The sequence below is a fragment of the Rhea americana genome, unplaced genomic scaffold (assembly GCF_003343005.1).
Source record: "Rhea americana isolate MKP2758 unplaced genomic scaffold, rheAme1 scaffold_134, whole genome shotgun sequence".
Classification (NCBI taxonomy): domain Eukaryota; kingdom Metazoa; phylum Chordata; class Aves; order Rheiformes; family Rheidae; genus Rhea; species Rhea americana.
Window position 1 is genome coordinate 2,174,921 of NW_028185417.1, and position 26,828 is coordinate 2,201,748.

Below are 26,828 nucleotides of genomic sequence, written 5' to 3' on the forward strand. Positions count from 1 at the left end.
GGGAAAGTAAGAACTGATTGGTAGCCTTGAATATTCAGTCATTATTCTGTTTTCTTTAAGATTCTTTCATTTCAGCCTGTCCTGTCTATTAAACCTCTAACATAGATGATTCATACGTGGCCATAGAAGAAACTTTATTAATATTCAAATTAACGATTAATAGGTTTGGTAATCAGAAATTGAGTTTCTGATTAATATATCTGTAGAATAAAAAAAGTTTATAAAATACTGTAACTGGTAGCTAGTGTCAAGGCATTTTTGAAAGGATGAAAAAAAAATCCTTGAACTAGTATTAAACATCTGCAAGTTGTCTTCTCCTTTCTCTACCTCAACCTAATTTCACTACTGTTGACTACATGCTTTGGATAAGCTAACAAGGATGGAAAGAACTGGTGTTCTTAGAAGGTGAAGTCTGTCATGAAAAAAACAAGAATGTAAGGCTTGTTTTCATCTTTGTTCCATGTAGCCATATCCTGCTAGTAATAGTTCTYGTGATGTTGTCTAGTTTGGGATTTGTGGTGATGTTTGTGCTTCTAGCTGTAGTTTCTGAGGTCCCTTGATCTATTTTATGTAATGATGAAGGCTAGAAACAGTCTCTCAGATAAAATCTGAAATTCTTGAGCCTAAAAATATGATCTAAGGGTTCTCTAAAGTGACAGAAATATTGTTGACAAAGAGAAGAAGTTAAGCCTGCCTCTCCTTCCCCCAACATTTTAATAATTATGGTCCAGGGCCGTTGGTGTGTTTGAGGTTATCATCATTGCTCTGTAGGATATAGTGGACAATTTGCTACTCATTAGGCAGAAAAGTCACTTAAAAATTGGAATGGCAGATGCAYTGTCCAGTTTCATTAGTCTGTCTTCAGGTGGGACATCTTCTAGTGTCACCCTCATTGTCCTCCTTTCGCTCCCATTCTGATAGGCTTCCTCTTGTCCTGTGTGTAGGAGTAACTGTATTTAAACTATGTTTATTAAGTAAATGTGGAAGTAAATAGTACGAGTACTACAGTAAAGCAGTGCTTACTGCTGGTCTCTAGCTTTCATTTTCTGCAAGCTCTAACGAGTTGGTTTTTTTAATGCTGTAAGAACATTATTATTTTTCCAACTTAATGATGCATAGACTCTTATTACTGTAAAATAAGTTTTTTTAAAAAAAAAATTGGATTGAACCATGACTTGTGTCTATGATTTATTGTAATTTGAGCACTGATGTTTACTTTTAGGAGAATCTGATCTCAATGAAGCAATAACGGAAGCAGGAAAAACCTATGAGGAAATCGCCAGTCTTGTAGCAGATCAGGTAGAAGTGTTATAATGTATCCATTGGCATAGTGTGTGCAAGCTTGTCTCCTGTTTGCATCACTTCTGACTTTTTTCTTTCATATTAAAATATAATAAATGCTGCAGACCACTCCAATGAAATTACTATTAATATTTTTAAATGTACCTTCAACTTCTCTTTTGTGCTACACATCAGTTTCAGGGAAATGGTGGGAAGGTATTTCTATTGAATAAGAAGGTTCACTTTCTGGTTTCTAAAGTACTAAAATGCTTATTTCCCCTTTGAATGGCTTTGTTTTCTGGTGTTAGTGGGCCATCTTCATTATGGATGCAACAGAATGAGATTTAATCAAGGATAGGTTTTCCCTCCTCTCCCTGCTTTCCTCAGATGTCCACAGAATCTTCATCTTGCTGCTCTTCATTATATATTGACGTGCAATTGTCTGCTTCAGTAACTTCAATTTTTGTAATCTAACTTGAATAATTTGTCTGTTTTCAAGTCATAAATTTGCATTTAGAGCCTGTTAAGTTTAAAGTCTCCAAAATGCAGAGCATCTTGATTTCAATGTTGAGTCTGGAAATGATTCTTAAAACAACTTTCCAAATTAGCAAGTAAGGAGATGCATCTGTGCTTAGGCACATCTTTATGTGCAATGAAACTTTGCTTAATAGTGCCACTGCTATGGCTAGGAGCTCTTCTTCAGTGGAAATTTAAGGCAAAACCGCTCACTTCATAACCAATGTTGAGTAAAACAGAACCACTGCTCATGGTGCTCAGTGTCTTACTCCAAAGAGCTTGTATCTCTAAAAAGGTTCTGTACTTACCTGTCCTTATGTTACAAATAATAGGAAGATTTTCACTTCTGTAAATGCAGYCTGGCTTGACACTTCATCTTGACACTGTTTGCGAAATTCTTTAACTCTTTTCTTTACCTCAAAATACTGTTTTTCTAGCAGGCAAAAGCCTGTTTAAACATGAAAAACTTGAAACAAGCAATTTTGGTTTTGGTTGGATTTTTTTTTCCTTTCCTTTTCTTCCTTTTTTCTGTCCTGTTTCTTTTTAATGTCTGTGATAATAATGCTACAATTTTACTAATGCTACATTTTTGTTTATTAGCCAAAGAAAGATCTTCACTTTCTGATGGAAACCAATCATGAGTATAAGGGATTTCTTGGTTGCTTCCCTGACATCATAGGAGCTCATAAGGTAGGTATGTCGGAGGAAGCCTTTCCTAGTAAGGGGAAGGCAGTAGCAAGACCTATAGAATGCAGGAACAAAAGTGGTGGTATATTCTACTGCATTTGCACAGCAGCCTAGCCCTTGCTGCTAGTAACCCAGCAGGGTTTTTTTTTTAAGTATTAATAAGAAATACTTAGAGGAAAGATAACCTAGAAAAAGACTTGAGAATATCATGATTTGCTGCTATAGCAGAGCACTAGAAGCTTCAGGGTTTTTCTTAGGGTAACTTCGCATTCCTAAATGTGAAATAGCAGTAGTATCAATTTGTAATATTTATGAATTTTAAATAGTACTTCACACTAGAGCATATCAATACTGCAGGAAAAAGTCTGCAATTATATAGCTGACTTACTGATATGTGATATCCAGCCATGCACTGCCCATATGTTTCTTTAATCTATAAAAATAGAGCAATAGGGATAACTTTGTGCCAAAAAAAAAAAAAAAAAGTGCTCTGTAAGGTGATAGCCATCATGCAGTAAAGCAATGAACTTAGCCATTATTTTTAGTTTTGTGTGTTCTGTTTTTTTCTTTTCTCCTAGAATTGTCCRTGTGTTCATGTGGCAGCTATTGCTTGTTTCAGGAATTAAAATTTTAAATACTAAACAGGAACACAAGTGTTTTCCAACCATTTGAAGTGTTAAATATAGAAGTGTGCTGCTGTTCTGTTACAAGAGTAGCAAAGACCTATAAAAGTATTTCAGATTTATACAAGTTCCAGTAAACTTAATTCTTCTGGATATTTAAGGTGCCCAACCCCACAGATTACTTGAAAAAAAAATAGTAGTGTAAACAAAATGCAGAAAAAAGGTTTTTAAAACCTGAAACATCAACCTATAGCAAAGAGACATGTAGACTTTCTTGAATATTGTTTTGTCTGAAAGAGGAAAGAGCACTACAAATATTTTATGAAGAGGGAGGTGTTTGTTTCTTATACTTGTTGTTTGTTTAATTATTGATCTGAGAGAAGCCTTGCATCATACAAATATCACAGTGAATTGGAGCCTTTTGGAAAATAAGGTTTTGTCTGAATGCTGTAGAATGTGCAAGCAAGATTCTACAGATATCTAGTAGTTTGAAGCTTTGGAATATCTATTATCTTAGAGCCAATTATATTTTGAAATTTGATCCTTTTGTCCTCACTATATACATCCCTGTATATTACTGTCTTTACCAAACTCAGTTTCTGACTGAGCTCATGCCTTGTTTTTAGCTCACTTCTTGCAAACTGTTAGCATTCTTAACAAACTTAAAGTGAAAATGCCAGAAGGCAGAATTGGTTGTTGTGTATGCATACTGTGCAAGCCCAAAATGTGGCTAGTGGCRCTGCAGATGACTATAAAATTCTTTATGTTGACTACTCTTTTAATCTTTATTTTGGTTTCTACAGGGAGCAATAGAAAAAGTGAAGGAAAGTGACAAATTAGTTGCGACAAGTAAAATAACACCACAGGACAAACAGAACATGGTGAAACGTGTGAGCACCATGGCTTATGCACTACAAGGTAAAACAAGCTAGATGACAATATTGTAGACTTCTGAAAGACAACCCTTAGATTACAAACTTAGGGAATCTTCTCTCTACCAGGTAYGACAGTGAGAGCTAGTGTGATGGGTGTGGGTTCTGTGAGGTTTTGGGGGATTTTTGTTTGTTTTTTGTTTTTTGGGGTCACCCTTTGTTCCTTTAGAATTCTAGCTATTTTGTTTTCAGATCTTGTATTATATATTTTGGAAACAATTAAAAAAAAATCAACAACCTGAGACTACTAATTCTTTTATTTTCAAATGACAGTCTCTCTCAAACAAGGAGCTTGGGCCCAGATGCAGGAAGCAGGTCAGCACCTGCACAAGTACTTTTCTGACTCATGGCTTACACAGACAAGATTCAGCTGAGGTTAATATTCTTGTGGATAAGTCATTCAAGGAACACTCAGTAAATAAAGTCACTCAAACTTTTTGTCTTTGTTAGAAATATTTTAAGTACAAAATGTAGCACAATGGTCTTGAAGAACTGAGAAAGTAAGGAGCCAGGGCTCAGTCCTGAAGGATACAAAGCCCTTAAATGCTTCCTGTTACTGACTTCAGTGAGATTACTCATTTCTAAGAGTTGTTTTTTTAGCTGGTTCAGAGGTGAGAGTAAAAAAAAAAAAAAAATCCACTTTTCTCTAGGTCACATTAATGCAAAATGACTCCATTCTTTCAGTGTTAATCATAGAAAAAGACCTCTAGGATGACTGTTAGGATACAGAATATTTCTTCTCCCTCTATGGGGTATCTCAAAGAAAACATGCTTAACTTTTCATTTCAGACATAGGTCAAACTGCCTTTTTTAGTGACCTGACAAGTTCAGTAGTCTGGTTAGATCCGTTCAGTTGGAAGGTGCAAATACAGAGATGTGCTGAAACGTGTAATGCTGTTCCTTAAGTTCCTACTGAAACAGCCTCAGTCAAGAACGGGTACACACTGCTGGATSGGCCATCTTTGAGCTAATTACTAACAGTTGTGGTTTGCAACTTAATACCTGTACCCTTTCAAATATGACTGCATTGGCTAAATTTTGTTTGAAAAACTTGAGGAAAATACTGCTACCTCAATAGGATAAACCCCTCTCTCCCCCCCCTCCTTTTTTTTCCAAATCTTTGTACACTTGAATACAGTAAAAAGAACTTGGCATTATTCAAGAAGTGTCTGCACTTTGTCTGTGAGTAAAGGACACCCTACTGGTTTTGCAGACAATTCCATCATAACTTAAGTGCCGTGGACAAAATGGGTTGTGCAAGTATGAAAATAGTAACTATACTGATAGGGTTGGGCACTGAGCTTGTTTACACAGTAACTAACCTGAACTGAGTGAAACTGTTCTGAATTAGGAATGCTTCTTAAAAATAATTTGCCTCCTGGGTCTGATTACAGCTGAGATGAATCACTTCCACAGTAACCGGATTTATGACTACAACAGTGTCATTCGCCTGTATCTGGAGCAGCAGGCACAGTTCTATGAAATGGTAAGCTGTAGTATTTCAATGCCACTTTCTTGGCACATGCTGCACTGCTACATCCATTGTATATGAAAGGCTCACTGCACTTAGTCATCTTTTTGTATGAGCCTCTCCCTGARAGCAGATATTTGAAGAGGAATTGTACGTGGTTTTAATCCATGGGAACAAGGGATGAGTTRAAATAACATTTTCATATAGATCATATTTTGTGCTATGACTGTGTCATATTGGACCTAGAAACGGTTTTGAAAAACATTGTTGCTAATTGACAGCTTGATTTTTTTTTTCAGTGCTTCAACTTACAAAGAGCTTGTTTTAGCTTTGTGCATACAAAATTAATCTGTTTTCAGAAATGAGTTTGAATAATATGCAATAAATAAGACCTATAGCACTTAATACAATAAGCCATTGGATGGATGCTTCCATTCCATTGAATGGGAGGGCGAAAGGAAGCATCTGTGATTTAAAGTCTGAGGTATATGTGTAGGGGAGAAGTTTAGGTAACTTAACATGTCTACTCTGAGAACTTGACCTACTACCTTAGTTTTCATTTAACATTATTTTCTTATGCATGTCATCCCTTGTGTTCTTGAAATAAAGCCTGAGAACAAATTCCTTAATGTGGTATCCTGGGAAAACACATGAGTTTGAGAGTGCTGGAACCTGATTCTACCACTTAAAGGCGTAATAAGCAACTGGTTGCCCTTCACAGCAGTAAAAGATGCCAGAGGGGCTCCAGAGGTATCTTTAGTGGATGAGAACTTCAGGTCACCTTGCTTATTTTCTCTCTCACCTAATAAGGTTAGGCACACATTTCGCTTATCTTCTTCAGATCTCTTGCCTAGTCCATTCCTGTTCTCTCCTCTCCCAGTCATAGCCTCACCASTCTCCTTGGGTTGATCTCCCACTTTCCTCTAGTACAGGGATCAGATCTGCATTCACATGTGGTGTTTGGGCACTGTAAGGGCTGAGGGGAGTACAGGAACTGTACTTAATTCTGTGTGGCTCTGTTCCAGGAGAGAGAATTTCATGAAAATTCTAGCTTTGTTCCTTAGGCCTCCTACCCTATGGATATCAAAACATGCTTGATAACTGGATCTTCTGAGTAGTTAGTTCTCCATTAACCTTTAAGTTAAAGGCTTGCAGCTCAGCCAGGCTTGTGTGGATTTCTTTGGAATGATCAAAGGTGTCTCTCCAGTATTACTGCTTTCTTCCAGCTAGATAACAAGTCTCTGAACCAAAGTGAAGAGAAGACTGTTGGTAACATGGGCAGAGCAATAATGTATATATAAATATATATATAAAATATTTTCCCCTGTCCCTTAAAAATAGCTGACAAGTTTCTAGGATAACATCAGCCTGAATTCAGACATCCAGTACAGAAAACTATTGGCCAAATGGTTGCACTTTCTGAAAACTAYGCATGCCTGAAAAATGACTCTTAAACTGCATAGTACAGTGCCAGATAATTTAATAGGCAGTGTGCTTTCATTCCTGTGTGCATGGCTCAATCCAAAGTATAACCTGAGAAGTGAAAACACAAAATCAACATGGCAAAAAGTGTATGTACAAGAACGGTCTTTAACTGACTGCTATGACAATCCTGCATATGATAATAAGCATCTCTGGTGGAAACAGTCAGCATTGTTACACTTTGTAAGCARCTCCGGGTTTGGGCTTTAAGTGGGGAAAAGGAGTTTTTGCTTAGGTGGGTGTGTAGTGTGTTTTGGTTTTTTGTTTCATTGGGGGATATTTTGATGCTCCCCTGCCCCCCAGAGTGAGAGAGGAAAAAATGGTTTTCTCTGGCCTGCTGATAGGCAAGATCTGGGATTCATGTTGCTTTCATGGTAAGCAGAACTGGCTGAGAAAAGTTGTAGGTACAGGGTTTTTTTGTTTTCTGCTTTTTTTTTTTTTTTTAACCTGCTGTAACCAGGTTTTATGAGATTATTTCTCTTTAATTCTACCAAAAAAAAAAAAAGACAAAGGAGCATTAAAGCAAGTCTACATCTTCTATCATAACATCTGCCTCTGCACCTTCCTAGTGACTCTTAAGTTGTTCAACAGATGTGGAGGAGTACATGCAAATTTCATAATCCTGTTCTCTTATTGGGCAAATCTTTCAAAYTGTGAATTCAGACCAAATGGAAAAAAATATTATGGTATATTTTACAGGGTTATATAATGCCAGTTATGTTGCTAGAAAATCTTTTTTTCCTGTTTTTCCTCCTTCCCTCTATATTCTACAAGAGTGGGGTAAAACATTCTTAATATAAATGAGAATGTGGCACCAAAAGGGACAGTGTATTTGATTATTGAATTTGGAATTTGATTTTTATCTGCTTTAAAACATTCTGAAAAAAAATCCTGTTTAACCCAAAGACAGAYCCTTGCTTAGGTCCTGGTGTAGTATGTGAAAATACACTAGGAAGGACATCTACGACATCTACTTCTGGTGTCTCAGCATGTAAAAAAGAACAAGACACAGAATTYATACAGACTTTCTGTGTAATAACAGTGCTTTTAGCAGAAGGAAAGAAGCTTGTGGAGATCCAGACTCCTGGGTCAAGTAGTCCATTTCCATTTTTTTTTCCTTTGTGCTCTTGCTCCATTTCTCTGCTAGAATGGGTTATCTGAGTAGCGTTAGTGAAAGGACCTGAAGAGGGACATATTTACATCTTGGATGAGATTTGTAGTGGGGGAGGGAAAGCTGCTACTTCAGTTGTTTTTAAAATCCCTAGTAGACCCCAGCGTGGACTAGAGTATCTGTAGTAAAACATATGGAATCTAAGCAGTCTTCATTGTGATGGTGAGTTGCAGCTTAAGGGACTCTAGTAGCATGGAAAACCACATCGAAGACTTTAGAACGCTTCAGTCACTGCCAAAGTTATTGATCAACAGATGTTTCTTCTGAACAGATGGTTGTCTTCCAAGACCAAGGTCATGCATTACTGCAGTCTAAACAATACTTTTGGTGACAGTGCTGACAGTTGKTCCTTTTCAAAATCTCTTTGAATTTGTGAAGAAAGTACCAAAAAGTCAGAGCTGAGGTATACTGACAGCACAATGCTCCCTTACACTTASGTACCATGTTGTATCTGCTGTATTAATAGAGCAGCCGAATGTACAGTGCTGTGAACTTTGTATACATCAGGAATGCAGAGGAAGCACTTCGGCATTTCTGGAAGATGAGGGAACATTCTTTTAATCTTTCAACCTGAAATCTTACTTCTGTATACTTTACATATTTAACATGTTCTGTTTCTTTGTTTCAGATTGCACAAAAGCTGAGGCAGGCACTCAGCCGCTTTCCTGTGATGTAAAGAATAAGAAATAGTCAGCAATGAAGAACAACTCCGAAGTGCTTTTCTGATCTGGGGGCAATGCCAATAAAAACTTGTTAGCCTTTGCCAGCCAAAAATGAACCAAAAAATCAGTTGTAAAAAAGAAGAAAGAAAGAAAGAAAGAAAGAAATGATTTAAAGTGTTTACTTTATCAACCTAAATCCATCAGATATTTAGGTTCTTTTTATCTTGAGTGCTCTCCCCTTTGTATCATTATTTAATAAAAGCAGCTAAATAATGCTGTCAGTTGTTGGGATCCAAATCATTAAATTATTGTGTTGCCATGGACTACATGTAGACTTGCATCTATCAGATGTTCTTTCAAATACTCTTAAACAACATCAGAATTACAATTTTTTTTTAAGAAGGAAAGCAAACAAGCTTGAAAAATGACTTTTTTTAATTTGCATTATATCCAGTTCAGCTCTCTCCTGGCCATTCATTAGCCAGGAGGAATTATATTCGTGTATGTTTCTGGTACATATTCATGATAATCTCCTGAATGAACACTTTTGTTTTAGAAGTTTTGCTTCCCATATGCAACCATGGCCTACTGTTTTCATTATGACTTCTGGTAAATGCTCATTCATTTTTCCTTTTCTTCATAACTAAGTMGTGTGTTCTTGTGGCACAAAGCCTCAGAGCTTGTGTCAGGCTCTTTCTTCCTCGCTATGCACTGTGTAAAAGACAAAGTACAAACAAGGAAGGAGCCATTCAGGAAGGTGTGAAAGACAAGTTTTCCATACCAGCATTTTGATCCCCTSAAATGTTATGCCATAAGGCAGTAGTGCTCTTTAGTGCTCTACAGGGTCAACTTCCCTTTTATGTCTTCAGGAGTTTTGAGTTTTTCAGTGAAGGGGACACTAAGTCACATCTAACCCAAACTGGTGAAAGTACCAAAATTTCTACTAAGCTCAGGTCTTCACGTAGCCAYATGTAGGCTATTGGCTTGGGTTTACATTTTAGTTTCTAATGCAAACTAAAAGGTGACAAAGATAGTGAATAATATTATCAGTTATCACACAAACTCTGTGCTTTGATTATCACATTTTAGTGAGTGCCCAGTGTCATCTTCCTTATTAGTGTARTGCCATTTGAAGCCTGGGCTTAAAAACAAAAAAAAAAGCCTGTTCAAAATGGGTACCAACTACAGTAATTCACTTAATGCCATAAGCAAGCAGAAAAGCCAAAATGCTATTTTTGCTAAAATATGCATAGAACATAAACATTTTAGCAAAAAAAATAATGCATTTTACCCACAAGCCATTCTAAGTAACGGGTACAGTCTGCTGATAAACGGTTGCCTTATTCTATTTTGCATTGGTGTTACTTGTGTCCCAGAAGAAAAATCTGGGTCTGCCTGAATAATCTGAAACCAAAAAAAGACTAAGCCTAAGTCCAGATGCTTTTCAGTGTCACGGGTTTTGTTCATGTTTTATAAGCCTTGTCTTTTTCTTTCCTCCTCCCAATTTTAGTTGTTTGCTTCCAAAATTCCATAGTGCAGTGTTGTTTGATACAGCCATTTAAATATGTACAAATTGTAAAGAATGTGTATAAATGTTTTACACCAAATGTAAGATCTGTCTGCATGTAGAAGCAGCTTATATAATAAATTGTTACAATATGTACAGTAAATTCTGAAATCAATTTTTTCAAGCCAGCATTTTTCAGCATTTTTATATGCACTTTTTGGTAAAGAAATGTCTTTGTAACAGATTCTTAATTTGGGGGAGGGAAGGGAGGTCTTTTTACCAATGTTTGAATAGCTCTGTATGCACTAAAGTTGAAGATTCTTCACCCTCAATAGACTGTTTTGGAATCTGAGTGTAAGCTGTGCATTTCCAGTGCAAGGAAGCTACGATCCTAGCAACTATGTCAGAGATGCAACACTTTTTGGCAAAAAAGCAAAACTGTTTAAAAACTTCTAGGAAAATGAAGTTAAACTGATAATAAATATTTATGTATATCTACAAGGCTATTTTTTTTCTTTAAAGTTATCACATTGCTTTTCAACAGGATGATGCAGTAGGAAGCAAATACTCCTTACCGCTCTTCATYAGCTTATACACACTGGCCATCTGAGGAATAAGAAAGCATCCATGCATCTTCCATGAAGCAGACATCACAACTTAATGGTGTAATAGCGCTAGTGACTGCAAAACAACAAAGACTACGTATATGTTATAAGCTCTCATTATTTAGGTCAGTCCATCTTGTGGCTCATGGAACCCTTCTGACTGCAAATAAGAAGTAGAGCACAGTACTACTGTGTATTCATAGTTTTGTGTTAGCATGGTGTTGACCCAGAATAGAAATTAGATTGTCCCTTTTCCCCTCCCCTTTTTTTCTCCCTCTCCAGTGAGACACGTGAATATTGGCATAGTTAAGTTGGGCAACTTGGGAGCTATAGAAAAGCTCTGCACTGAAGATGCAGCCATAAAACAAGAATACCAATTTTCAGTAGGACTTGAGCAGTTGCCCTCCTTTAATTTGTTGTAGCTTAATAATTTTCTCCAGAAATACTGAAAAGTTTTAAAACTGTTTCCTTGTTCATTATGCTTTTTTTTCAAAGGTGAGGTATATCCCAACAGTGGCATTATTCCAAAGCTTTTGTAAAAGAAATCAAATGCCTTAGGTGTTTGTTTAATATTTTGATATTCAGTTACTGCTAAAACAATTTATTAATTTTCAACTATCAAGATGTAGCTGTGCAAAGGGAAATACTACCTGCTTTACTTGTCTGCAGGAGCATATACTACATAGGATTAGTCTGCAGCAGCAGATTTTATTTTCGTTACAACGTATGGTGTGGATTTTTTTTGGAAGAGTTCTGTCTAGTGCAATTAGAAAGATTATTTTTTAGAAATATTTGGAAGATAGTCCCTTAAATTTCTTTTGAGATTTGTATGTGTGATGCTGTGAAAATTATTACTGAAATCTTTCTGTATTGTGCCTGTAGATCACCTGCTGTTAATTAGACTAATCTACTAGTCAAAGGAGGATATTTGGCTGTTTACATGGATTCTTCTCAACAAATYAGGGTTAGCTAGTTTTCACCATTTTATCTCATGACTAACTGCACATCAGTTGTTTAACTAATTGTTTTAGCATCTTTGGGACACTGAATTTAGGTTGATAGCATCATTTCCTTGTTTTATAAAGATATATGATGCATTTGCCTGTTTTTAATCTTTGGTCATTTTCTCAAATTACTTTGAGAAGTACTACTCTCAAGTTCCTGATGTCTACAGGGTCTTTTGCTGCTTTTTTGTTTGTTTGTTTGTTTGTTCTGCATCTATTTGCTTCAAGATGAACTGGATTTCTTTGAACCAGTTTCTGCCAGTCTGAACCCAGCTATCTTATATTTACTGTATACTGTTCGTTCTTTATTCTAGCCTATGGCTATGTTCTCTTAAAATACATTTCAGTAAGTCATAGACTTTTCCATCAGAGCTGAAGCAAGGAAGCAATATGTTGTGTATCATATATTATTTTCTGTTAGCAGCAGACTTCAGCTTCCCTTAGTTTTCCTCTTACACCTGCTGTCTTTACAGACTATTCACTGTTTAAAACTACATGCTAATGAACTTATTTTGTCTTAGGTAACATTTGTCAATCCAAGACAAATTCTTCTGCTGTAACTGAATCTCAGTAGACCCAAATTTAAAATTTTTACTCCTCAAATGTTTCTTTTATCTTCTGAAATACGTCTGTCTCCCAGTAATGTATGGACTGTTATACCCAAGAAATAGTTCTCCTAAACCTGTATGATAGAGTAGAACTTACAAAATGCAGTAATTTGCTAGCACCAAGAAGTTAAAACATCATTGGAATAGTGACAAAATGGTAGGCATACAAAAATTACAGAAAATACAGAAAAATATTGGAGACTTCTTTTTGAAGTATTGAACGATTTGGTTTCTTTTCAATAGTACATTAGTTACGGCTTCAGTTGTTAGCCTGTTCCTAAAGACAGTCACCAAAAGTGAAGAGTAAGGGAAAAGTGAGCAAAAACGGTATGCATGTATGTGTATCACATATWTAGATAGAAATGTGCAAAGTTTGTGCTACCTAACAAATGCTGAGCCAGTCTAAATGGGCTAATAAATCTGGACAGTGAGTACAGCAAAGAAAGGGGTCAGACTGAGAAAAGGGATCTGCCAAGTGGGTTGGTAACCAGGCAGATTTTTTGACCATCTAACAGAATCAGTAACAGGGAAGAGAGGAGTGAGGTTTATAAAAGAGCATTTGTCATCAGCTAGCTCAGAAGAGGCTTGGCCAGGAGGCTAGAAGAGCATTGCCTGAACAACTTGAAAAGACAGAGTCTGCAAGTCTCAGAAGAAGTAAGGTTGTTATTTAGAGTTTAAAATTCCTTTTCAAGGAGTCCTGAAAAGATCTGCCTTAAAGACAAGTCAGATACAGTGAAAGAAGCCTCACCATCAAATTTATTTTGTTTACTTGTATGGGTTTCTGCTAGAAATAACTGTACTTTGTAACCTGTATACACTTTCAGCCATATTATGTCTCTCAGGAAAAGTCACTCATTCCATCATACTAGACTACCTAAAAAGGATGTGCTTAACCTGCTAGGATCTAAAGGGTTGGCCCTGGTCTTGGAACTATGGTGCAGATGGAGTGTATGGTCCCATTTACTTGAAAGGTGACCAGCAAAAAGGCTGTGCATGTAAATGTGTCACTGAGCTCACAGGAGGAATAGCTCTGTGCATTATCTAAACCCAAAGCAGGTCAGGTGTATTGGGACCAAAACACAGCCGCCTGGTGGATGTCTGACCAAGGGAATGTTCCACCTTCTGATGTTTGAGCGTTTCATCACATTTCTCCAGGCTTCTTCCTGCTAAAGAACAATGTCTGCATTCAACTAAGAAAGAACGGAGCAATATGAAAGCAAGTTTCAGGTGACYAGAATTCCTACATCTGCAGTTTCAGTAAGTTAACTTGGTCTGAATGTATATGATTTTTCCTATAGACTTCCTTACAGGAAATGTTATGGGGGGGGGGGGAACAAATGTTCCACCTTTTGCTGTCAAAGACTTCTACTAAGATATGTATTCTCTCTGTATCTCACTGATAGGGAAATTGAGGGACAAATCAATTATCTCATGCCAAGAAGGTAGGAGGACTGAGAACATAACCCAGCAATYAATTCTGAGGAAGGAATATGATGCTGAAGTTCACCTAAATTCAAAGTTGTAACCCCAACCCCTCTCTCATCTCCCTTCTTTAACTGCTGCCTAACTCCAGAGCTCTGGATAGTCTGCAACAGTAAAGTTCCCTGTACATGCAAGAATAACATATTAAATTGCCTATCATAGTCAACTCCTGCATCCACTTGCATTTATATAATGCGTAATCAATGGCTATTGAATTTGATCTATGAGAGACTTGAAAATAGTCATGTAGCAGACTGCAGTTTACAGAACAAGGACTCTGAAGCACACTTTCTGATACTTTTTGTGTCAAAGGAGAGGATAAAGAGACTGAAAACAGGACTTTTATAATTTGAGGGGCAAGTGTTTTACTTGCGACCAATGTCTGAAGAAAATTGCCTTTGTTTTTCTTTAATAAAAAAAGGGGGGGGAGAAACAGGATGATGAACATAACAGCACTTCTTACTCAGAAGCTAAAAATGTATCAGGCTTCTTTCAGATTTGGAATTATGTCAGGATAACAAGGTTAGGCTAGTAACGTGCTAGACACTGTACTGTATAGCCTTTATATACAACAGTGGTAGCAGATTCTAGAACTGTAGTGTGCAAACAATATTCTGTATCAAAAACAGCTCAACAAAGCATGAAACTGCAATATTTATAAATCTAGATAGAAATTTGTCTTCTAATCCTATTAAATGAAAAAGTTAATTAAAATAGTTCCCTTTATTATACTTATTTTCTCTGCCTTACATTTTTGAGGGAAGAATGCGCCCAGCTGAAGTATTCAGGAATGTGTATATATATCCTTGCTATGCAGACTCCAAACAGTATTCTCTTGGCTAAAGTTCAGAGCTTCAGTGAAATTAGCAATCAGGAGAAAAAGATCTTTGCATAATTACAATGCATACTAATGCTTTCCACTATTATAGTACCCCAACATACTATTCTATACCCACTTGCAAACTGGCAGATTATTTAAATAATGGCCAGAAGTATACAAGTTGCTTTTAAAAATGCTGTTCTCTTCCACAAACAGTAACTTAAATGCTACTGCTAAACAATCTCACTTTTCTCATGGAGCTTTACTCCTTGATAGGACCCTCTGCTCACTTGCTAATGCACCATCCTTGCTCCCATAGTCAGTAAGTAAATCAAATTTCTAGCAGACTTGGTGCATACAATTATTTATGATTCACCAAGTTAGACCATTGCCAGAAGGGAAGGCCCCTCAAAGGAAAAGAGATAAAGTTTTTGTTTAAAAATTTAGCAGCTGGAAGAGAAGTGAGAAGTTAAATATCGTAGCTGTTACAATACAGCACTAAAATATAAAGCAGACTGCTATTAGAATGGCGTTGCTGAGATTTACACTGAAGGTTCCCTTCAGATTCCACTTGCCAAGACAGAACTGCTCAGGATTCATTATGGTTGCAAAGAAAAGTGAGGAGTTAAGGAAACTCTTCATTCATCTTCTCTGTTTAAATAGCAACACTCCCCTAGCTGGATCCAAAATACAAACTAATAGCAAAGGCTTTCTTTTCCTCACCCCTCCCCCCCAACAAAAACTCTGGGAAGGAGGTAAGAATAAAAAGCTTCTTCCTTAGTATAAGCATGTTTATGCTTTTTTAGCAATAGATAAACTTTACAGGAGTAAGGACTAGCGCCAGTCTAGTAAACACAGTCTTAACTCTTGGCAGAAAGAAGAAAACAAAACAAAACTAATGTAAACGTTTATGCAAGTTTTCCATAATTCAAACCAAACTCATAATCATTGAGAGGAGTTTGCTATTTAAAGATTGCTATACCAGAAAAATAAGTTTTCAGGATGGATGAAGGAGTTGGAGGTCTGATTCTAATATGATATAAATCAGCCTGAGAGAAGGGCAACTCACAGGGGCTGCAGTGTTTTAAGGGGATATAGGGGCTGCTCCTAGAACAAAAGAAGAATTTAAACAAGCTCTATTTGTAGGTGCTGTCTGGCACAGCTCCCCTCTGAGTGAGATGTTATGTTTATACTGTAATTATGTAAGTGTTGATATCTCTAATAAAAGTGGCTAATGGTTTTAAGTCACTTTTAAATAGTAAAATAAATCAGTCCTTACTGAAAGAGTTGTGTGTTGTGGAGAAAACAAAACAAAACAAAACAAAAMAAAAAACATTAAAAACCCTCAGTGTTGTAGTGCAAGAACAAGGAATGTTGTTGCAGGAGTAATGCAGCCCCAAATATACCTGGTGTACAAGTTGAGCAGCTAGCTGTTCCCACCCACCTCCATGAGGAGCACTTACCACAACAAGCATCCCTGGCTCTGCTGTGAGACATACATCTAGCAAAGGAGAAAACGTGCAAGCAGTGAAGCAACACTCCTTTTCCTTGCATTGTCCATAAGTTGCCCTTATCCATTGTAATAAAGTGTTACCAATTTTTCACTACAAGGGCTTTGTTAGCAGCTCTCAAAACAGGATTTTAACCCGAGGAAAATGGAAATGACTATATTGCTCCTGTATATGTATGTATGGCCTATCTCTCATGAGACACTTAAGAGTATCACCGTGTGCTTTAAGAAGCATTAAGAGGCAGTGTGTTCCCTCTGATGTCTCCTTTGTCCTTTCTCCCACCTAGTTGCTTCCCAGACATTCACTCTTAATAGCTAGTCATTGCTTCCCATTTTGCTTCACTGACTCAGCTTCCTGCTCTCAGAGGGTTTGCCTCTTCCTGCTGCCTGTTGACTTTTGCCTCTGACCTGCAGAAATATTTCCAGTACCGTATGAACCTTGTTTTGCCCTTGCCTTATGCAGAGCTGAGCACTGATTAAAGGGCATGATTTGTACCACCTTATCGGGAACCTCTTCCACAGCTGTGGCACACAGTAACTCAGTGCAGGAAAAGCTCTTGCAGGCTATTGGAGCACTAGTCCTCCAGCGTTACAAGAAGTCTTTGGACAGCACGAACAAAAATACTAGATGCTAAAACTCTGCCTCTTGAGGCTGCTCAGTTCACTGCATTATGATTTGGTGGACTGAGCCCCGGGCAATCTTAACTGAAGCCAAGGATGTACTCCGTTCATGAGAAACATCTACATATGCCTCTCCTTTTCCAGCAGGCTCATTCTTTCTTTCCTGTACCAATCTCTGTCCCACTTCGGTTGGTTATAGGCTGTGCCTGCCAGGGGAAAAATGAGAACTGTTTTTTTTAAAAAAAAAAAAAAAAAAAAAAAAGAAGAAGAAGAAAAAAAGAAAGAAAGAAAAAGTGCACACGAGAAAGTGCACCTTGGCAGGAGAGCAATAATTAGCCAGGCTGGCTCTGCATCTATGTGCAATACACAGGCTAGTACTAAACCTGTCTGTAGCACGGGGAAACACAGGAGATACTCACAGTCACCAGATGCACCCCCTTCCCCAGGGTGCAGTGACACCTTAATTGGCCCTGCGCAGAACAAGTTAAGGCTTTCCACAGTGTATTTGTTCTGCTCCATGCCTTGCAAAAGTGGCTGTACTGCTGCTAGACATCTGGTGGCTGTGTGGACAGAGAGAGAGAGAGAGAAAGAAAAAAAAAGAGTGAGCAAGTGAGGGAGTGTGTGTGTGTGTGTGCRTGTGTGCACAGTGCTGCTTCTGACACAGTTAGTAAACAGTCCTGGTAATCTGCCCCAGGATAGCTAAGCATTTTCTCCTGTGCAACTTGAGCCGTTACTAGATGGAACCCAATAGCCAGCACTAAGTAAGGGGTGAAGACCAGATGATGATAGAAAAAATATATATATTAACTAACTCCATTCAACATGCATAGATCTGCCTCTTTAAGTTGCTTAAGAGTAGTCCCTCACATTGCTTAAGGGCAGCCATTTTATAATGGCTTCTCTGTACTATGTTACATCCTGGCCTACCCAGGACTACTTCTTGTTTCAAGCCATTAGAGAAGATTTCTAGGACTGAATGAAACTTATTCTTGCTTCTCGGAGGCATTTTAAGGCTCTCAGAGCATCCCTGCTTTTATTCTGGCAAGCTATGAACTTTATGAATCAGTGTTTCCATGTGGAAATGATCTGCTCCAGTACTGGTCCTTCCATGTAGATTGCAATAAATCTCCAGGACCAGATGTTTACCTCAATTGTCTCGAAGGACTGAAGAGACAATTCAGCTGAACTCCCAGCAAAATATTCAGAGAATCCTATCCAAGATAGGACAGGCTACTCTTAAAAAGAGCACAGGAAAGAAGCCATTGCATCCTTTTATGAAGGCACACGAAGCAATTGCAGGAATGACCAAGCAGTAATTCTCCCACTGCATCAGGATCGCTTATAACAGAAACTAATGATCAGTGGAGCCACTGAAAAAGCAGCAGGGAATGAAGCACGGATACAGGAAGGGCAAGGACACGGAAGAGGAAGGGGTGATAGCGGAGCAAGGAACAGAAAATGAAACTGGTGACTAGGGTAGCAAGAAAGGCGATCTGAAGAGCTAATGAAGTAGAGATAATGAAAAACAGCGGCAAACACGAGGTGAACGATGAGGGGCTGGCTGCCTGACAGAAGTAGGGCTGTTGGTTTTGGCTTGTGATTGAAAGTTATAATCAAACAGAGGGGAAGTYGAGAGCACTGGTGTCACCCCGCAGCCTCCCCGCCGCCCCCCCTCCAGTGTGAACACATGACACTGTAATCCTCGCACCCTCGGAGCTGGCTCCCCACCAAATCCCCGTTCTGCTGAGTTTATCCAAACTCATCTGCATGCAGCCCCCCACCCACCTGTGCTTTACCAATGCTGAGATTAATGAAGCCATGCTYGGTGTCCCCCACCCTGCCCAAACGGACCAGCCTGCCCAGCTCACTGGTGCTACTGGGATGTGAGTAAGCTAGGACAAAAGTGAGACAGTGTCCTAGGAACAGAGTGTAGACTACAGGAAAAAATAGTTCCTTATTTCTCACAAAAACACACTCTTCCCCCCCTCCCCCACTCATCCAGAGGAGAAAAGGATAATAAGCTTAAAAAATAAGTTTAGCTAAAATTCAAGCAGTTTTTGATGTGTAGGCACAAGGAGCCCTAGGCTAGTCTAGTAGACTTAAAAATAAATAAATAAATAAATAAATAAATAAATAAATAAATAAATAAATAAATACTGGAGGCCATGACCAATCCCAGACTACCACAGGTATTTCAGTGGCCTTTGCATTGTAATTCTGATAAAACTCTGCATGGGCACAATGTAATCTAAATATTCTGCACTCCAGGATCAGAATAAATGATCCATAATTCACCTTAGCTCCCACAATGATTTGTATGTTAACAGTGGACATGGCCCAGGCTTAGAAATACCAGCAATTCTTTAAAAGGCAATGCAAAATCTTATTTTAGTGAAGAAGAGTTCCATACTTAAATAAACAGGTCAAACTGTCAAAAATCAAATACTTACTAGCAAGAATGAAAGCCTATTTATGTTTACTTGTACACACACACAGCCCAGGGGTTTCACCGGTGTATCAGGTATAATTTAAATAGTCAAAAGAGTTGTCCAAAAAACATTGAACCATGGTACTTCCTCAGTTCTCTTTTCTGGCCTGTTCCTCTCCTTCACGCTCCATGCCATTTAGTCAGCAGAACTGACAGAGATAACACCTCTCTCCATAGAGTTATCATGTCCTCCTTTCCTTTCAAGGAAATTGCATGTCATTTACTTCGCATTCACCGTATAGATTCAAATAAATTATGGGGCTGTGGAATAGCTTGACCGCCCCCTAGTCCTCCATTTTGCTTTATGTTACTATTTCAGCTTTTCTTTCAGCCTCTTACATAGGCTAATCCTTTTCCAGTTTACGGTCAGCGTGGTACTGAGGAACACCATTAAGTACTCTGACTTAAACTAGCTCTATTCATTGTTCCTTCAAACCGTTTGGTCAAAGTCAGCATGTGATAAAACTGCTGAGAGGGAAAGGAATACCCGATATTCATTGCCCAATGCCATTTTTACAAGCTTTTTCAAATTTACAGCATGCATAGTTAATAAAAGAAAAAAACTCTGTCTTTCTGGTAAAACTAAGATGTTCTTTCTTGATGTGACTTACTCCACTGCCACTTGCTCCCTTTACTTTTTGGTCCGAAACCCCTCCTACATCTGAAAAGTCATGGGCAGGGCTTTCTAAAAGATCAGGAGATGTAAATACTTCACAAGATCTCTTTATAATACGAAATGAGAGAAACAGGCCTAACTTGAATTTAAAAGCACCATATATGTTTTACTGGAAACAGGTAAAATGGAAAAAATGTTGATATGATCCTAGAAGAGAGAAACTGTGTAAGAGTTTGGGTTGCTTTGAGATGGTGACTGAACACATGGCATTTTCCTATGTGGGATTTTATCTAGCATGCAACTAGGGGCCTATTACTAAAGGCACTAGCTAGAAAATCCACATCATAAGGAAGATGCGGCACATAAATCCTGAGCCTAGGAAATGTTTCCCATGGAACTTGCATATGAGAACTGCRGTTTTCAGTTATATTCAAGATTTGGGGGAAATACTAGCTCCCTAGTCACAGAAATAAAAGGCTCCTTTTCCCAGTAGTTGTGGTGCTGGCTGCTAGATAGCTGTTGTTTTCCACTGTGCTGCTGACACAGATCAGTGCTGCCACACACTGTGTTTAAAGTGATTTTTAAAGAGCTGCTGTCATCTTTCTGTAGAACTGGGGAAAAAAAAAAAGAAAAGAAAAAAGAAAGGTTGGTAATATATTAATTTATCCAAGATCAAATAAGAGTTAAAGAATAGCAACTGAGACTTTTTCCCCTTGTGTTCTCCAAAGTAAGTTACCTTTTATTGGAAAGCCGTGATCTCATTTGTTCTTTAGTATGAATTCATGTTTCCAAAGGTAAGCACTTAAGTTTCTAAAAATCTATTTATGCCATGATTTGATTGTTTTAAAGTAGTATTGTCCAGACAGACTACTCTTTTTTCCCCTTTTTGTTCAAATACCTGAACAAATCAGAATTTCTTACAGACAAGTTGTTTCCAATAGTTCCTTCTGTTCACAAAAAAAAAATCTTTAGTTTTGCTTCACCTTTGTGTTATATGTGCAAGAGCAGAAGAGAGTTGAAAAGTGAGACTATTTAAGAAATATAAGTCTCCATTACTTTTAAATACATGTTTCTGTGAACACAAGGAGCATGTGCTAAGCTAACTAGCAAAATCCTATTAGAAAATATTACAACTCTAGACGGCCAACACTGAAAATAGAGAATGTTAACAGAGTTCGTTATCCTCATGGGTATTCAAACAACTTCTACTAATGCTTACACACTGAAACTCCATAGGAGATACACTCCCCTGAATGTCTGATCACACTGAGCGCAAACTCTAGTACAATGAGCTTTAAATAAATTAACACTAATTAGACTTATGTACTGCGCACAGAAACTTAGTTCTCCCTGCCCTCTCCTCCTACTTCTCTCAATTTTACAGGCCTCATTGTAGGACTCATCTGTTCCATAGGCTCCTATTTTCTGATGTGGAGTCTGTATTAATCAATGGGACAAAAGAACTGAAGTGTCTGTTAACTGAGCGTTAACAGAATTCATTTACAAATGAATCATACTATAAGGGGTCAGAAGCAAATAAGATGCCAGACGTGCTGGGGTGCTGGAAGAGACAAAGTGTTGGGCCAATACACCAAAGTCAACCCTAATTTAGTTCTTAAATAAAAATTGAACTATTCTATTGACTCTTCATACTTGTAAGAAGAGCGATATCCATGGCTGGTCGGAATCCATGAGTTTAATTTTAGGTTGAGATGTTTTAGTTAGCCAGACAAAAAAGGTGAAAACAAGGGTGGAAATTGCAACAATACAGCAGGAAGCACGTTATGATACAGAGGATGAACCTAAAATGTAAATAATTAAAAAGAATAGGAAATGGCCTTGTATCTTTTAGATTAACTGAGTCATAACAAATTTGGAAAAGCTGAGGAGAAAATGCAGAGAGTCAAGTCACAGCAGGATTTCCTATACATCTGTATAATTTTCAAGGTGCAGCACACACTGACAGGTGTACACAGTCTGTCAGAAGGTAAGAATAGGCAAAGACTCACCAAAAAAGGTACCAATTTGCACGCTGTGCCTTTGCCTATGTGGATGTTAAGCTGTTCACTTTAAATCTGAAGTTTTCATTTTACAAAGTATTTTGGTTTTCCTATAAGGAGTTCCAGAAAACTAGGCAAGAAAGAGTGGAAAAAATTGTGGCTTCCTAGTGCTTTGAACATGAGAAAGGCATACCTACAACTAATCACAAGCATGTCAGTCTGGAAGTATGAATAAAAATTATATCTGGTTGTCTAGTCACTATTACTGCCTAAATAAACGCTGTCTGACTAATGCTGCTCATCTGCACATAGTTTTGGGATGAAGAAATTTAAGCTTTAAAACAGCTGCTGTTACTGAAAATAGTCTCTTAATAAGCAAAGGCTAGTACCTGTGAGTGGAGTCAATCTCTCTCTCTAGATAAACCACTTTCAATTACCATGCACACAGTTAAAATGTACGTGGAAGAGGTGAGAAATTCCACTGGCCTCTCAACAACACTAGAAACACAATTTTTTCATTAGCAGCATTTATAAAAGCGTTAGCACCCCTCCCTAGTATCTCTCAGCCACTTCTGTTACAAGTTGAGCTTGAATTTACAGACCAATCTTCTGCCAATCTGCAGCTACAGACTGCAGCCAGATAGGCCCATGTTCAGTCTACATCTAGAGCCAGTTGGCTTCCAGTCCAACCCGCTTTACAGCTGAGCCTGCACTGTTTATTCATTTGAGAAGTCTCACCCAAGTAAGGAGCTGTGAGATCGAGCCTACTATCTAAAGTTAGAGATATGTTTTAGTGTCTTGCTGAACTGGGATCTCAGTCTCCTTTATTAATCCACCCCTCTCCCTTCCAAATAATTTGTTAAAGGGCCAAATAAATTTGTTAATATTGATACAGAAATACTAATTAAAAATTTGTTTTCCTACTGTTAGGATCACAGATTCCAGAGACAGGGAACAAGTGGAGCTGATCAGGCAATATAGTCAACAGGAGCAGAAATTTGAAAGTATTGTCAGTGTCTTAAGCAAATGTCTCTGCATCACTCCTCTTGCACAAATGGCAAGGTCAGACATTCTTTATCAATCTCTAAACACACAGATAAAGCATATTAATATATTACTCATGCATCTTGCTCTTTTCAGGGCTACTTTAAAGGAAATGTCATGACTTTCTATTGAGAAACAGCGACCTAATTCCAAGAATATTAGATTGTCTCTGTAAGAAAATAACACTTATTTTTTTGCACACACAGGTCATTGCACAGTCAATACAAGTGTAACCAAATAGAATAGAAACAGCTTCTCTCAATTTCACTATGTAAGAGGTGACATTAAAAACTCATAGGTACTCTCAAAGCAACACTTTTAGCCTTTTAGCCTGCAAATGTTGCAAATACTTCTCTGTGACAAATTCAGCTTTAAATACAAGTTATTCTAATATTAAGTAGAAAATGTGAAAACAATAAAAGGTTTTGCATATTAACAGCAGTTACTAACTCTTTTGAATGTCATGTACAGGAAAAGCTACACTCAGGCATTTCCCCTATTTCTTCCTTACTGAAATCAAAAGTTTCTAGGCAAAGACAGAAAAACAAAACGTTTTCAACATGCCCCTGTGGGCATGCATGTTTCCTGAGGAATTTGTGACCAGTAAGGCTATGTGCAAGTGGCCATAAATCTCCAGGCAGCGGCCTTGCAAGTAATCTTTGATATTTAGATTCAAAGTTTTTAAAAAGCTACTATTGCTTCTAGTAGCATAATATTGGATGCACACAAACACACAGTAGAAACAAGCAGACTAAAAATATCATCAAAGCGTTTTTGTACAGAGGTCCCAGTTTTTGCAAAGACGACTCAACAGCACATCAAAAGCCAAGTAACGCTACAGAAACACTCACCCACTCTACCCCCTGAAGCCCAGGATACGGGGTGCACACATCTCTGTCAGGCAGCTAGCACTCTAAGCCCAAGGCAGCTCTCCAGCTCTGCTAAACTCTCCTTTGCAGCACCCCTGCTGAGCCTSTCCTGTGCCTTTCTGATGCACCTCCAGATTGATGCACAATGCCACCTGCTACAGTCAGCATGTGGGACTCTTTTTCAGTAAGGCAGTTATCCAGATCCTGTAAACATCCACTACCAGGGACCTAGGAGTGGGAGTCATTATAATGCACAGCATGTTTCAGAGGTAAGCAGAAGGGTCAGGAAGGGAAGGGGTTGGAGATGTGAACCAAAAAATTAATGAGTCAGAACATAGAAGCACTCTGAAATCACAGCTTCCCATAGGCAGCGTTGCTTTTGCAGGTAAAACAATAGCTAAATTTTCTTTTGCTATCAGTAGATAGCAAAAATATAGTATAAAGTATAAATGCACTGCTGACATTATCTTCAACCCAATTTATAACACAGGTAAGTTAATAGGTACCAAAGTATATTCATTAGTTGAATGCTATCATCTTACCATGGAGGCTGGTCCTCTAACAGATAAGTGCTACAATTTTGTTTGAACTGCATTTCACATAGTTCTGTGGTGAGCAAACATTGAGGATTCCTCCCTTTCTGGTGGACAGAGTAGAAGSAAGACTGTAAATTGTCTTGCTTTTTCACCACTCTTCTCCTTCAGCAGTTTTCTGACTGTTGCTTTGTCACTCTTACATGTTTCTAAGGTAGCTGACTTGCTGCTTTTTCAGTAATCATGACATCACACTCTAAAAATGCACCTCTCCAGAATGTGAATRTATTAGTGGAGGATGCTTTCTCTGAAAAGGTTCATGGCTACTCACAACAGGTAAAAGGGGCTCACTAGAAGAGTCACTTGTGCCTCACCTATGGAAGCAGTGCTTTGTCATATACACTGCTAAAGGTTTGAAGAGTTCCACTTTTATCTGAGTTTTCCTCTTAAGTCGTTTCTTCAAATGGACTCTAGGTGCTGAAAACAAATTATCCTAGGTGTACCAGTGCTTTCTCTAGTATTTTGTTCAACAATTTGGACATTGAGCTTTTATTAATAATCCTAACAGCTGCATTTTTGTTATTTCCTGTGAAAAGCGCTAATGGTGAAAACTACTAATGACAGGTACAAGCGAATTACAAATACAGGCAATAAAAAGTGACATACCAGTGTCCTCCAAGTGACAGTTCACTCTCATGATGTATTTGTGAAGTTTAAGGAGGACTCTAAAGAAACATTCCTCAAAGGCAAAAGACTCAAAAAAAGAGATTATTTTGTTCATTAAACACTTAAGTGAATAATGCAGGGCAACCTTTTAAAATCCTCTGTGACATAAYTGTCTTAGGCAACTCTGTCCACAGCAAAATAACCTTTTTCTGTTTGAAATAGAGAACAGTTATCCATACTCTGTGTTTCTTACACCCTCTAAAACCCCTCAGATTTGAGCTATGTGCTTATTTTTTTCATCCAGGTCACTTTTCTGGGTCATTTCTTTTAGGCTGCCCACCACTGTTTACCTCATCTTACAAAYTGCATCTCACCTTATAAACTGCATTCAAGATAAAGATCCAGAAAAAACGCCCTTTGTAAACATCAACTTTACTTGCCCTGCAAGATCTTTTCAAAATGCCATCTGTTTTAAAAAGTCATCATCGTATATAGAATTATCYTTTTAGTTAGTGTTACGAGCTATAAAATAACAAAAAGGGAGGTGCAGGAAATGTGGAAAACGTGTTTGCTTTTCAGTTCTTTTGCAACAAGCCCCATGGGGGCAGGGACTGTTCAATTCCACCCAGCAGGGCACAGCCTTGGCACTAGTTTTTCTACTAGAAATCACAGCAAGTTTTCTGTCGTTGGAGTATGCACCTGCCTCGTCCACCTATTCCCTGCGGCTGAACTCTGGAAAAAACAGCACTTCATCCTATACAGCGTTCACAGGAAATTATGACGCGAAATCTGCAATGTTAAAGAAAGAAGGGCATTTTCATGTATACTGGAATGTACATTTAACTCAAAATGCTTTTATACGCTACTGCAGGTGGGCCCAAGCTTTCTAGGCACGCTCGAAACGCCGCGTGAACTCGAGAGAAAAGCCACGCCGCGCAAGRCACTCGCACCGCCTGATTTCACGCGCGTGAACCACGCCGCCACCCCGGCGGGGCAGGCCCGGCGCCGCGGGAAGCGCCAAGCACCACAGGAAACGCTGCGGTTTCCCAGTTTGCGGGGTGGGGAGATGGCGGCCCGGCGGGCGCGGCCGAGCGCCCACAGCGCCCCGCGAGGCGCGGCCGTTACGAGGCGGCCGTTGAGGAGCGGCCGTTACTGGGCGGCCGCGGCCCCGTTGAGGAGCGGCCGTTACTGGGCGGCCGCGGCCCCTCCTTCTCGCGGGGCACCGCGAGCGGGCAGGCGGCGCCCGGCGGCTGGTACCTGCGCCGGGGGAGGAGGCGGAAAGAGGAGGAGCGGCCGCCGCCGGCGAGCCGGAGGAACAAAGTCAACTCTCGAAAGTTTCGCAGGGCCCGTGGCGGGGAAGAGAAAGGGAAGGAGGAGCCGGGGAGGGCGCTCCCGCCCCGCGGGGGGCTCCCAGGGAAGTGCGGAAAGCCAGCGCGCTCGGCCGCTCTCGGGAGCTGGGGCAGACGAGCCCTCGGGGGCCGCTCGCCCCGGSGCCTCGCTGGCGCTGCCGCCGCCGTAGGGCCGTAGCCGCGCCCTGGGGGGCGGCGAGAAGCGGCAGCCGCAGGCTCCCCGCTCCGGGGTCCCGCCGAGGCGGCCGGCTCAAGGGGCAGCGCCGCCGTGCCCCTTCGCC

General features: G+C 39.1%; 1 protein-coding gene and 1 long non-coding RNA gene across 3 annotated transcripts in view; one reads left to right on the top strand and one right to left on the bottom strand.

Moving 5' to 3' along the window:
* SNX9 (sorting nexin 9) overlaps positions 1-10,833 on the top strand; it is a 46,143-nt gene extending 35,310 nt beyond the window's left edge. For both annotated transcript variants that reach the window (XM_085297997.1, XM_085297998.1), the window contains exons 13-17: positions 1,223-1,299; positions 2,398-2,487; positions 3,911-4,025; positions 5,434-5,525; positions 8,792-10,833. In XM_085297997.1, coding sequence (XP_085154123.1) covers positions 1,223-1,299; positions 2,398-2,487; positions 3,911-4,025; positions 5,434-5,525; positions 8,792-8,839 — 422 coding nt within the window. In that variant the 3' untranslated portion in view covers positions 8,840-10,833. The remainder of the gene's footprint in view (positions 1-1,222; positions 1,300-2,397; positions 2,488-3,910; positions 4,026-5,433; positions 5,526-8,791) is intronic.
* Positions 10,834-10,926: 93 nt separating this feature from the next.
* On the bottom strand, positions 10,927-26,524 carry LOC146599763 (uncharacterized). The gene is made up of 3 exons (XR_014894934.1): positions 26,456-26,524; positions 17,402-17,542; positions 10,927-11,013 (listed from the first exon to the last, which is right to left on the bottom strand). It is a non-coding gene; the product is annotated as an uncharacterized LOC146599763 (long non-coding RNA).
* Positions 26,525-26,828: the final 304 nt, after the last annotated feature.